General features: G+C 31.9%; 1 protein-coding gene across 1 annotated transcript; it reads right to left on the bottom strand.

Annotated features, from left to right (window-relative positions):
- Positions 1–4,223: 4,223 nt before the first annotated feature.
- Positions 4,224–12,166, bottom strand: LOC114263957 (glycosyltransferase BC10). The gene is made up of 11 exons (XM_082900626.1): positions 11,169–12,166; positions 9,959–10,075; positions 8,413–8,513; positions 8,055–8,126; positions 7,731–7,812; positions 7,506–7,586; positions 6,920–6,958; positions 6,626–6,691; positions 5,536–5,685; positions 4,908–5,036; positions 4,224–4,711 (listed from the first exon to the last, which is right to left on the bottom strand). The coding sequence occupies exons 1-11, from the start codon at positions 11,400–11,402 to the stop codon at positions 4,688–4,690; spliced, it is 1,095 nt and encodes a 364-aa protein (XP_082756752.1). The 5' UTR covers positions 11,403–12,166; the 3' UTR covers positions 4,224–4,687.
- Between the last annotated feature and the right edge of the window lie 1,559 nt (positions 12,167–13,725).

The following is a 13,725-nucleotide window of genomic DNA, read 5'->3' as shown; positions in this document are numbered from 1 at the left end:
CTAATAGGACTTATAAATAATTTTTCTTAAAAAATAAATATAATCACATGTTAATTAGAAGGTGTGATTAAAAAACTATATATATAATCATATTTAATTAAAAATTGACATAAAAAATAAATATTATCACACTAAATCAAATTAAGTGTGATTAAAATGTCAATCTAACTTTTTTTTATCACACTTCCAATAAAAGTGAGATATTTTTATTTGTCAAAATGTGATCTTTAACTGTTTTTGTAATAGTAGGGAACTTTCCACCGCTTCAATTTTTAGAGGCAGATCACCAAAAATTTGCTTCATTAAAACTAATTTGAGAAGTATAAAAATCAAAAATATATTTTTAAAATTTTAAAAATTATTTATGACCTCTTAAAAAATAAAATTATACAAAAATAATAAGTATTTTTTTTTATTTTTTCACCAATTTTTTTTTTATAAAAAAAATTTAAGAAAAAAAATCCTAAAACAAGTTTCTGAAAATAAAATCAAACATATTGAAATTGATATTCTAACCACATTCTTTGGAAAAGTTTATATTATCTCAAATTAGCCATCTCAACTTAAGAGTGTATTTAGGCTTAATGGGTTTATTTTGTGTTCTAATTCGATGATCACTTTAATTTTACAATTTAATAACTAAAATATTTAAAACTCTTTGAAAAGTTATAATAAAAACACAAATTACTAAATCACCTCATTTCAGCAAAACTTTTACTGATGAATAGTGTTATTGTCGCTAGATGTTTAACTCTTTGCCCACGCTAACTTGTCGTCACCAAAAGTAAGCACACTAATAGCGACGCTTATTGTGTTGCTAAAAAATAAGTCTCGTAGCTAAAATTTTTGAAATTTTGGCGTTTGGTGAATGTTATGTTTTTTTTAGCGACGAAAGTAAATTGCGGTGGTAAAAATAGTCGCCAAAAGTATAATTTCTTATGGTATATATTATTATATTACTATATTATTTATACCATATATAACTATTTTAAAAATTTTAAAATTCATGATAAAAATTAGGAACTTTCCCAAATATTTTGATTTAATTTATGGAGGTGAGTTTATGATGCATTCACAGAAGTGATTATAGACCAAAAACATTGGAAATAAAATAATATTGTAAAATCTCTCACAATTATATTTATAATATCATTTCTTAGTAATGTCTCTTGCTCATAAAAAGCATTTTGAATTTGGTATGTTTTGACTAGATTGTGACTTATTAATACACTAGTTTGGGGTTATTTGGAATGATCTAAATAAGTGTACTTTTGACTTTTTATAAAATATAGGTTGGATTTGAAGTGATGTGGTAAAGAGGTGATGTGATTTAAATAAGATGATGTGACTTAAATAGTATAATGACTTTTTAACTTTTTTTGTGTTATGCCAAACCTAGCCTAAATCTACATAATAAATTCGTATTTTAAATATTTCTATTTGGTATTTTTTTTTCTAAGCATAATTTATGAATGGTTTTTAGATTTGTTATGGTTATTCATGTCTCATTCTGTGAATCTTGTGCGTAGAATGAAAACGGTTCCGATTCGTAGCTCGAAAGAGCTTGGCTCGAAATTGGCTCGACACCAAAACGACATCATTTTGGTGTTTTTTTTTCGCGTTTTGATGAAGATGAAGAAGAAGAAGGAGAAGAGAAGAAAAAGGAGGAGCTGTGCTGCTGGGTTCATCAACGTCAACAAAAAAAAAAAAAAAAAATTGCTGATCAACATCAACAAGATCTGAGTCTGCAGATCCAGATCAAACATCATCAACATCAATTTTTTTTTTTGTTCAAAATCTGCAGACTCAGATCAGATTTTTTTGGATCAAAATCTGAAGCTATTGTACAAATTTTTTTTGGTTCAAAATCTGATACAGATCCAGATCCATTGAACAAAAAATTTTTTTGATCCAGATCCAGATCAATTTTTTTTTTTTTCAACAGTTTCAGATTTTGAACATCATTATCTTCATCATGTTCAACATCATTCCAGAATCAACCTCTACTAATCCAACCCTTCAGCTTTACCCGTGTCCGTCTACAGTTCATGTACTGCACCTTTTCACTTAAATGCACCATTCCAGAATCAATCAACCATGAAATCTTCAACATCTTCAACATCATCATCATCTTCATCAACAAAATCTGTTGGTCTCTTCCCCCTTCCTTCTCTCTTCTCTCTCTCTCTTCCTACGTCCCTCTCCCTCTGTGTCTGCTTCAGATAGAAAAGAAAAAAAAAAAAAAAACAAAACAAAACAAAACGGCGTCGTTTTATTATTTGAGTCAATTTCGAGCCAAGATTTTGGAGCAACAAAGTATTTTCCGAATGAAAAATACTTTGATAATAATTGAGGAGAGAGTCTGGCTTTTTCAAGCAATTTGATTTACATATAAGTACTTTGAAAAATCTATTAATTAAGGGATTTGAAAGGAGAAGATGCCACGTGAAAGATAATTGTGGAGAGAATCTGACTTTTTCAAGGGATTTGATTTACACATAAATAATTTGAAAAATCTATTAATTAAGGGATTCGAAAGGTCAAAAATAAAAAAATTACAATGTGTTACTATAATGATCAAATAATTAATTACTACCTTAAAATATACAGTCCCGCTGCATACCCTCAATGGGGGTCGCGCCCCCAGTGACGTGGCGCGCCCCCACTGGCTGAAAACTCAAAAAAAAAAAAAAAAAAAAATTTTTTTTTGGGCCAATCCCGGAGTGACACCTCACTGGGAGTCGACCCCCAGTGGGGATAGGAAGCATTTTTCTAAAATATATATATAATTAAATTATTAAAAAAACATGTGTCTTTTTGTATTTTGTAGATTTAGAATTTTCAAAAAGAAAAAAAAAAATGAATTAATACTTTGGAATCTAAAAATTACACAGTATTTTTGTTTTATATAATAATATTTTTCACTCTGCATTTTATACAATGAGGTAAATTGATTGTAAAAAAAAATAAAAAATAAAAAAAGTGAGAGAGAAGGAAATATAAAAAGAAAAATAGTTTACATTTCAATTTTTTTAAAATTTTCTCTTCAAAAGCTCTTACTCAAAATTCAAGATTCAAGAGAATATGAACATTTGGAAGATAGACACCCAAACAATTGCCTCTTTTCTTGATCCTAGGAATTTAGATCCTTACACACTCCATATGTTGAAACAAGACAAATATTATCTCCAATTCTAATTCTAGAGAAAGATATACATATACAAAGTCAAAATAACCACAGAAAAAAATAACAATGATGATAACAACCCATCACAAATTTGATTTAATAAAAAACATGTCTATATATTCAAAGGATATGATATTATGGTTCATTTGCCAGTAATGTACTAGCTATATTATATGCATTGATCATGGTTAGTTCTTGCTTATTTTTTCAAGTATCATATGCAATTTATGACATAATTCAATCATAGGAGAGTTATAACTATTAAAAAAATAAGTTATACACAAATATAACATAAAGTATAAACCTAGAAATGAGTCATCACTATTCAAAGAGAAAGATTTTGTTGTATAATTATTACCAACTTTCCCAATCAGTATTTAAATAGAAAGACTGTGATAGGCATACAATTGGCAACTCCAGATCGCCCCGAATTTTATTTTTTTAATAAGTTAAGTTTTGTTCTTCAAATTTTAATGAAAATTCAAACAAATTGCACACTCAACAACATCAAGTTAGTTATTTTATTTGATTCAAACTTTAAAATGTCATAAATTTTAATTGTATATATTCTTTTTAAATAAAATTAAAAAAATTAGAACCTATTTATCGTGATATAAAATCAAAGTGAATTATGAAATTATGCATATGAAAAAATTAATAAATTTAACAGTTTTTGAAATAAATTTCTTAGTCTTCTAAATTGTGAAATTTCAAATATAATAGTTATTCGAACTAAAAAATTTATTAGTTGGGCTCTGGATGCCAACAACAATAAGAGGCTAAACTTATGCCCAAAAAAGAAAGCCCTTAGGCTCTAACAGTCCATCCATCTTGCTGGTTTTTACATGGAATACACTCGAGATAAATTTGGATCCTCTCCCTTGTATCATCCATGGTTGTGAAAGAATCCCATTATCTTATCTTTATTTTTAATTTTAAAAATAACTAAAACAAAATGACATAGTAATTATAAACAATTAATTTTTAAATTTAATGATATCTCATAACATTATACAATCCAATAATATGAAGAATGTGTTAAAATGGTATATGCAATCCATGCAATTATACCAAAACTTTCATTACTTTTATTACACATATACATGATAGTTCAAGTGATGCAAAGTTGCAAAGTAAATTCAGACGAGAGTTAAAACAGTAATGTTATGTGCACAAAAAAAAATCCATGTGTTAATTTTATTACGGTTGTGATCCCCGCCATACGAGGAATAAATCTGAGCCGTATTGATTTTTCTGTGCACTTTTCTATAAACTTTATCCTGTCATGACCCTCTTTGTAATATAGTCTCATAAAAATAATAGACTATACATTTTAAATGACCTGCAGTTTCTTCTCTCCTTGGCATTTTACAGCTCCCTTTCCCTGTATTTTTTTCAAAAAATCACAAATGATACGAACTTTTCCATGCATGTTAATGCTTATCCTTCTTCTAAGATGAGATGTTAATTTCACAACAGAAATTTTCCTTTACTTCTGCTTCATTGAAAAGCTCCCAATGCAGACTGGACAGGAAATATAAAAGCAACCAATCAAACAAACAGCAAATGTGCACCCAAAAAAAAAAAAAAAAACTCAAAACCATGTTATGACAACTCAATAGTAAATAGTTAGTTGTTCTGTCCTACTACCCTTTAAAACCTTCTTTTAAACAAGAAAAGGATGTTTTAAAAGAAAAGCTACAGAAGTAATAAAACTCACCATATTAAGAAGCCGGAGAGCAGCTGGCCTAGTGAATTTTCTTGCAAAAAGGAAGCATGAGGAGGGTTTTCCCTTGCTGGTGCACCATTCTCTACGGTACTCCGTCTCATAATAGATATTGTCTATATCCTGCAAAGTTTGTTAAGAGTTCTAATACACCATTTCTCGATTCAATCAAAATAATTCGTGGTTGTCAACTTTAGCAAACAAATACCTCAAACTTGTTCTGATTAGATTGCTGATTATTGAATATTAGTATTATTACCATGACAAGTGATGAAAGAAGGAAAATAACAAGATTCCTAGTTTATTTGGGGCTAATGGGCATTCTGATTGCCAGTTTATTTGGATTTGGGCTCCATTAGTGTCAAGAAGTTGAAATCAAAGAACAATCTAAGAAGAAAATTGCAGGAGACATACGGAATATTTGTTTCGCAGAAAAAGGCATCTTCAAAAATTAGTTAATTCCCTTCCTTGGGGATTAATGTAGAATTTTCAATCTGACAAGCTTGTACTATTTATTAGTTTGTGACATACCAATTCAGCCTTAAAGACAAACAGAAGAAAGCGAATAACTTTGAAGACTCAGTTCTTGAAACCTATCAGTTGAGAGCAGACATAAACATACCTTAATAGATTGGATCAGCGTGGTAGTGGCATCTGCTAACTTGTATGTCACAGGATGCCATCCCCGTCGTTCACGGTCCTTGGAGGATGAAAGATCCCATGATGTATGAGTCAATGTCCTCCGTGTGATCTCCCCTTCAAGTCCTTCTTGCTGAATTTTAAAAGAAAAGAGACTTGCGAAAATTACATAAAAACTAAAAATCTTTCAAAAGATAAGCAAAATCTCTATTATCCATGCATCAGATATAAATGAAAATGGCATGCCCAAGGTCTCATAGCGGATAGCTTTTTTTCTTCTCATGATCTTTATCTACTATACTGATCTTAATTACTTCTTTCAGACAACTTTGCATGAATTTTTTCTTTTGGTTAGGAACACAAGTTAAAATCACAAGACACCAATCAACATGTGTGAGACAGGTCAGGGTGAAATCAAAACAAAGTGATGATGGTAGTTTAATTCAGCAGCATGTCCAAATCCTCTTCCACTTAACCCTTGAAGCACAACCACAGTTGCTTTTTCACAATATCGCTTCTTAGAAACCCAAAAATTGACTAAAACATATTCTTAATCCACTACCTCAGGACAAGAATAAAAATCAGTATGAAGTACCAAAAGTATCATAGCTAGTGTTAATGCAACTATCTGCCATTAGCCAAGGCCCACAACCAGAATATCATGCTGCCCAACTGGCAATGGGATATCACCAAGGATTGACATGTCCCTCGTGAAAAGGAAAAAAACAAAAGGTTGTGTGCATATAACGCCCAAATAGAGATCACAAAATGAGGAATCTGACTATTTTATGCAGTAGTTTAGACCATTATAATATTAAATTAAATTAACTACAATAGAACTTAATTCAGAGAACTAAATTCCACAAAGCTTTAAAGAAAATGGTCTCCACATATCATAGAAATGCTGTGATTTGAAATACACTAATTGAAAGATATGTTCTTTAAGATTATGATGTTTTTTAGTCCACTAAGACATAAATTAAGTTGGTTTTTCCTTCTTGGGGAAAGGTAGAAGTTCAATTATTCTTCTCCTAAAACGAGGGTCGCTATAGTAGAAAGAAAGATCAACTTACAGCCAGTAGTGTCTGAACATAATGTTCATCTGGTATACAATTATGCTCCTTGGATACATCATAAGGCTGCACGTGACAAGAATCTTTTAAAATCTAGAGTGAAAATTCCATCTCTTAATAAAATTTTCAAACAATTGTTCTTCATACTGTTGGCTATTACTTCAAGACCAGATGCTATATATAAATCAACCGCCATTACAGCAAGGAGAGAAGACAAATTTTGTATGAAAATATTTTGTTGGAAATATACTAAGTTGGAAAATTGACATTGGGACAAAAAAAAAAAGCACTCACCAGGGGATGATCTCGCCAAAATTCAGGTAGTGATTTCCTCTGCATTATTGTCAAAAATAGGTCAGTCAGGTAAGTGACAAAACAATAAGTCCTCAACAACAGACAACTCCGAAAAAAGAAATCTGTGGAAAAATGTTATCAAAGAAAATTATCATTATTCAAGTTTGATATCATAAATTTCTAAAGAGTGTGCAATCGATGGTTCAGGAGGAACCTATGGATACTCAGTACTCAGAAGGCACTTAGGCAAATTTAGATGAGCAGTATTACAAAGAGAAAAATAAGGATGTCGATATCAAGTATCAAACTGAATCCTAATTCACCATGTGTGGGGTGAAAAGAACTTCAAGCAGAATTTCTACTCAATGTTTCAATCTTCTTATATTCAATTAAACAGAATTTCCATACTTTAAGGATGTCAATATCAAGTTTCAAACTGATTCCTAATTCACCATGTGTGGGGTGAAAAGAACTTAAAGCAGAATTTCCATGTAATGTTCCTATGTTCTTATAATCAAACATAATTTCCATACAGAAAGCTCAACAAGAGAACTCTAATATCCTAGTGAGTTTGCATTGAACTTGCCTTGCAATGCCTTTGAAACAAGGGAAATATCGTATCATCTTTCACTATAATCTCAGCATGTTTTCTGGTAAGAACAACCCACTGCAAGAAGATAATGTAACAGATAAGAATCAGACAACTACAGTCTGCAGTAACATTGACTAATAGATTATACTCTTTTTTCTGGTTTTCTATTGAACTTCAGGAAGCAACAAAATCAATGCATTGAACTCTTATGGGACTTACCTGAGATCCTTTCCTCCAATTACGAACAGGAATCACAGGATGCATTTTCGGATTGTAGCGGCCCTCTTTCGTATCAGCAAAACTGCTCCACCATTAAATTTAGAACAAATTTACGAGTACTGCCTTGAACTCATATTCCAATAATATAATGTTCTATATAAAGCATAAAGCACATACAACAATTAGAATTCCAAATTCAAAAGAGTTATCAAAGCTAATTGCCAAATCTCTGTGCAGCTTGAAATCAATACAAATTTCTTATTAATTGAGGCTTCAAAACATTCTTTTAATGGGGGAGAGAAACAAATGAATCAGTCCACTCACCTGTCCACAAAACTAGTTGGTGTTGACATTATATAGTCATATGTATAGCTGAAGTTGTATAAGGGTATGCAGCTGAAACAAGATTAAGTAGATGAATTAAGACTAGGTAAGATGGCCAAAAGAATAACTTCTGTTCAACAAAATATTAACTTCTGTTCAACAAAATATTAAGTGGCAACAAAATACTTGATGCTCCTTATGTCACGGACAATTAAACACCACTTGATCAAATAAAATATGTTTCTTTTTCAATTTTTTCACCTCCCATTCTCTCTCCATATAAACAAACATAAAAATACTCGATTAAAATCACTGTACAGAAAAATAAATGAATGATAAATAGCAGCCATCAGCTCACCTATCTGAAAGAAAAAGAAATCGTTTATTAAAAGGATCCAAGAGTGCATGCTTCAGCAAAATACGCTCTGCCAGGATCATGCTTGCCTCTCCCCAATCTACCTGGAAAGGAACAAACTTGGTAAATATAAGATTCCAAAACCATTATTGATTTTTGTCTGGAAGGAGAAATTTCTAACAGGTCTCTCCAGTGTCCTTCCATATAAGGAGGCAAAGCAATTAAGTAGACATTCATATAAAATGCCAGATAAATTATATTCAATCCTAACAGAAAGAAGATTTACATTGGTTGTTGGCAGAAAATAATTTCAACTATCAGAGTATTAAGCCAGTAAAAATAAATAAAAGTTAATCCTGAAGTTTTCATGAGCAAATCATATTAACATGAAAACATGAATTACATAATTCAAATTTCACATAATTCAAATTTCACATAGGTTAAAATTAGCAAAGACATATAACTTGCAAAAATAAACTGTAAATCCACAGGAAATAAGCTAACCCCAGAATTAGTTACAGTCAAACAGAATTCACTAGATATCAAGCCAAACACTACAGGACTGAGCATGAACAAATGACGAGCACACAATAGCTACTTTGTCAAAATCTTCTAGATGCATCTGGCAATGGTGTGATGAAATAGTAATTTGCACTATCCATCATGCATGCCCTTTTAAATATTCATAAATTTAAAAGATGAATTGCTACTAGTCGGTCTAAACTAACAATTTTTTAGCTAGTCTGTCAACGCTAAGTGCATGGTCCTTTTTTAAACTGGCAAGGGATGAAGTCAGAGCTATGCATGGGCCATAGAAGTTATGGTTGAACAAGAGCATAGAGTAAAATTTAGAATGCTAGAGAAAACAAGGACGAGTTCTAACCTAACAACCTGAATGAGTAGTTTAGAAGATTGAAGAATACGAACAACAAAAAGGTAAAAAACATTACTGAGCTACATGATGTACTTATGTCATTGCACAATCCATGGTTTTGCAAAAGACCTAACCACTATGTTACTAAGCCACCTGAGATGAACCTTTACTCCCCTATTGAGTGTTTTAACCTAAGGATGAGCAGAACAAGCTTTAATTTCAGTTCGGATAAATTAATATGCATCAAACAGCTTTTGGGCAGGTAACAGGTTTCCTACTGGGGTAGTGTGGGACAGAATCAGCAGGATCCCTTCAAGAGATGGTGTGCTTACCATCTTGGTTATGTCACCAGGAAGATATATTTTTGAGGAAAAAGAGAAAAAAAAAAAAGGGATTTACACAAACACTGCACGTGAGAAACATATATTTGCTGAGGTAAAATTTGACTGCCTAGATTACTGCAAGGTAAAAATTGTGTTCATTCACGTGATAATCTCTAGCCTTCCCATAAGAGAAGGTTTTTATGCTAATTACTAAACACTTGACAGAATAAGCAGAAACACAGCCAATACTTTTGAAGCAAAGGAGCTTTACGTTCTTCTGTTACAAACACCTCAAAAGAAAAGAAGATGGGTAAAAATTTTGAATTCAAGAATAAATGTTCCGAATAAAAACCTGTATGCTGTCATTAACTTGACGATTTAAGAAATAGGCTGATCTTGTTGTTGCCTTGTTGAACAAGAACCCAGGCCTAGAGTGAACAAAAATTGAAAATTTATTCTCTTTATCTCCCTGCAAAACCGCAAAAGTGCTTCTTAAGATGTAAATACATTTGGTTGCGCTAATGAAGCATATAAAGTATTGTATGCAGTGCTCAAGATACAGAAAACAACTTTTTCAATGCACAACGAAACATGCTTAGACAAATATAGGGAAAAATCAAACACCAACCCTCCCTTTCTCCCAAATAGAAAACCCTAATCTGCTCATCTACTTTACCCTAGCTCAATATGAGGCTTTCATGATATAAAAACAAGGCATATTGTTAAAGTAAAATCAAGTGAAGATAGAAAAGCTAAAGATGTTGAACAACCCAACAATAATTCTATTTCTTTCAATTCAACATATTGGAGTTTAAATTTTAGCCCACAACCAGTTTAAATCATAACTGCTTCTCAATAAAGAGATAATCAACCATAGGTTCCTAAAAAAGCAACAATCTAGACGGAGCCCAGACCACCAGCAATGATTGCCCCATGCATGCCCACACTGCCTATCTGACCAACACCTTAACCTTTTCAATAATTATTACTATTAGCTTATGGAAGTAAGTAGTAACTCAAAATCCCATCCCATGTCACTCCCGTACATCCAACACAGGATTAGGGGCGGGAGGCAGGGCAGTGGTTGAATGGCTTGCGCTTATTCACAAAAGAGAATCAACAATGACATTCATTCACAGGAGCTTCTTCTCTATTATTATTATTTATTTATTTTTGGGTGGGGGGTAGGGTGAGCTTCTTCATGGAATCACACAACCAATGTTCAGGGAAAGATTGTTGGATTATGATTCAGATATGGCTCGCAGATCTATTCCCTTATGTAAGTAAAGTAAATAACCATGTTATGGTGGCCTAGTAACAATACACATTTATAACAGACAATACACAAGCACACAGTGAATTTACCACCATACAGCCCATACTTGGCATACAAATTTCAAAAAGGCCAGTAAAGCTAATATAATGTGATAAATTGCTGTTCAAACAATTTCCAATGTGAGCAATATATATTGTCATAATATATTGAAAAAAAAGAGAAAAAAAAAGTGATAAGAAAGTTGTTGATGAAGTCCAACAAGAAGCACTTTAACATGGAGAATTACCTGAAAGAAAGCATCCCAAACCATGACCAAAGGAAGCCGATTCCGAGCTATAAACAGAAACGCAATTTTAGGCTTCCGAACAGACGGAGGAGACAAAAGAGCAAACATTTTGATTCGACAGTACTGTGCCTCCAGTAACACTAAACTCGCAAAGCAAAAACCCAATAAAAGCAGTACAAATACTCTTCTCTTCCATTTGGGATGAAATTTCCTCGGACTAACCTTTCGCTTCATTTGGTTTCACTCTCAAGTCAACTATTTCGAACCATAGCCACAATTACCATAAAGTTAGGGTTCAACTTCCCCAAAAGGTCGCACTAGTCTCCAAAATTTGCTCAAAGAACTGAAATTCTTAAGCAAAAAAATCATACCAAACCTATTTACTCTGAAAAAACTTCAATTCTTCAAGCAAATGATTCTACTAAAACAAAAAGTGTTACTTTTGCCTTCTAGTTTGTAATCACTTTTCTCTATCCAGATTTTCTATCTAGTTTATGAATTCACCTTCTCTCTCCTCTCTGCTTTCTCTCCTTACAACAACACAATAATTTCTGTCGCGTCAAGTTCAGGCGAAGTTGATCATCGTCACCGAATTTCAGTCCAAGATCTAACCGAATCCACAGAATGTGAAGAGTGTTTTGTATTCAAATCTTGATGGCGGCTCAAATTCCGTGAAAATTTTCCCGGAATCGAGAGCAAATCGCGTCGATTCCTAGAGGAGAGTTAGAAGAAGATGGTGAGAATCTGTAAGAATGAGATTGATGATGGAATTCTTCTTGCGCAGAGAGAGGGAGAGAGAGAGAGAGAGAGAGAGAGAGAGAGTGAGAGTGTGTGTGTGTTGCAGAGAGAGAGAAAGAGAGAGGGGCGGTGAGGGTGAGTGAATGAAAACGAGAGAGAGAGAGAGAGAGAGAGAGTGGGACTGGGTGCGTTTGGCTTCTGGAACGAGCTTCCCGCTGGCGTGTCCTAAAAAGCAGTAATGTGCTCTGTTGCGTGTGGTGCAGGGCAGCGGATCAGATCCCTTTTTTTCCCCCTCATTAGTTGATTTTGGACAAATTACATATACCTCCCTCTAAGTTTAACTAAATTATAGATATTCCTTCAAAGTTTTGAAAATTGCATCCCGCTCTTAAGTTTGTATTTTCATAATAATTTGTCTCCTGAAATTTATATTTTATAACAAATTATCTCCTAATTTGTTATGCAAATATAGCATTCAGGAGAAAATTTATGATTTCTCAAACCTCAGAGAGGTATTTATAATTTAGCCAAACTTAAAGGGGTATATGTAATTTCCTGTTGATTTTTATTATGTCATGTGGTAGTTTCATTTTCGTAGCTGTTAATTTGGACCTTTTTTTAAATAAATTAATTAATTTTTAGCTAAACAATCATATGATTTTCATAGTTGATCTCTAATGTTGAGATTTGTTGAGGCTAAACCCATGTGCTAATTGCATTCTCATAGCTGTTAGCTTGACCTTGTTTTAAAATTATTAGGAATTAATTTTTAGGAAAATTCAATCTTGTTATTAATAATTTGAGAATTAAATACTAGTATTAAAAAATGAAGCTACTTCTTTAATGATCAATTATTATGTTAAAAAACATATCATTTTTTTTCATTGTCAGTCAAAAGTCAATTATTTTACTACCAAGAAGAGTATGTAACACAAAAGGAAATGGAAAGAAATGTTATTTTGAATTTTTGTAAGATTTCGTTTGGTAAGTGATTTTTTTAGTTAAAAAGTCACTAAAAAATTTAAAAGTTAACAACACATACGAAAAAGTTAAAGATTTTCTTTTCTCTTCACTTTTTGCACATCTTTTCGTAAAAAGTTAAAAAGTCATCCCGAACATACTCGTTATTTTTAGCTCATATTTTAGTCAAATAGCCAAATGGATTGACTTTTTGACTTTTTTGACTATTTTAAAAAGCTTAGTTTAAGAAGGATTTTTTGACTTTTTTTGTGAGAGAAGAGTGTAATAATTATCGGTTAGATGTGATGTTTTATTTATTGTGGCTAAAATAACTTATTTTGTCTTTTATAATTAAAATAGTCAAAAAAAATTCACAAAATTCCTTCTCAAACGATACTTAAATTACCCTATTCTCAAACGAGACGTAATACTTTACCAAGGATGGCAATAGGGTAAGGCGGGCAATGAATGATTTTCATTGGGACGGGAAGAACCTGCACGGGATGTACGGGATGCAAGGCAGATCGTGGTCGGAAAAATTGTCATTTTAATTTTTATTCTACTTGGTGATGTATTTTTATTTATTTATTTTGTTAAAACATTTTTAATAAGTGTCATCGAAATATAAGAAAAAGATTAAAAATAAAAAAAAGTGACCAATACAAATCACTATTGAACAATTTCAAGGCACTTTTCATTAATTTGATTTTATTTTTGTTATATTTTTCACTATTTTCAAAATATTTGTTCTTTTTATACAAAACTCAATATTAAACGATATTCCATACATACTCATTAATATTTTTCTTTTATAATCAAATTTGTCTGTATTTGTTCTTTGTTTAAAAAATTGTAAGTT

Source organism: Camellia sinensis, chromosome 1, assembly GCF_055761805.1.
Source record: "Camellia sinensis isolate YWXY chromosome 1, ASM5576180v1, whole genome shotgun sequence".
NCBI lineage: Eukaryota > Viridiplantae > Streptophyta > Magnoliopsida > Ericales > Theaceae > Camellia > Camellia sinensis.
This window is presented reverse-complemented; position numbering and strand designations above follow the sequence as displayed.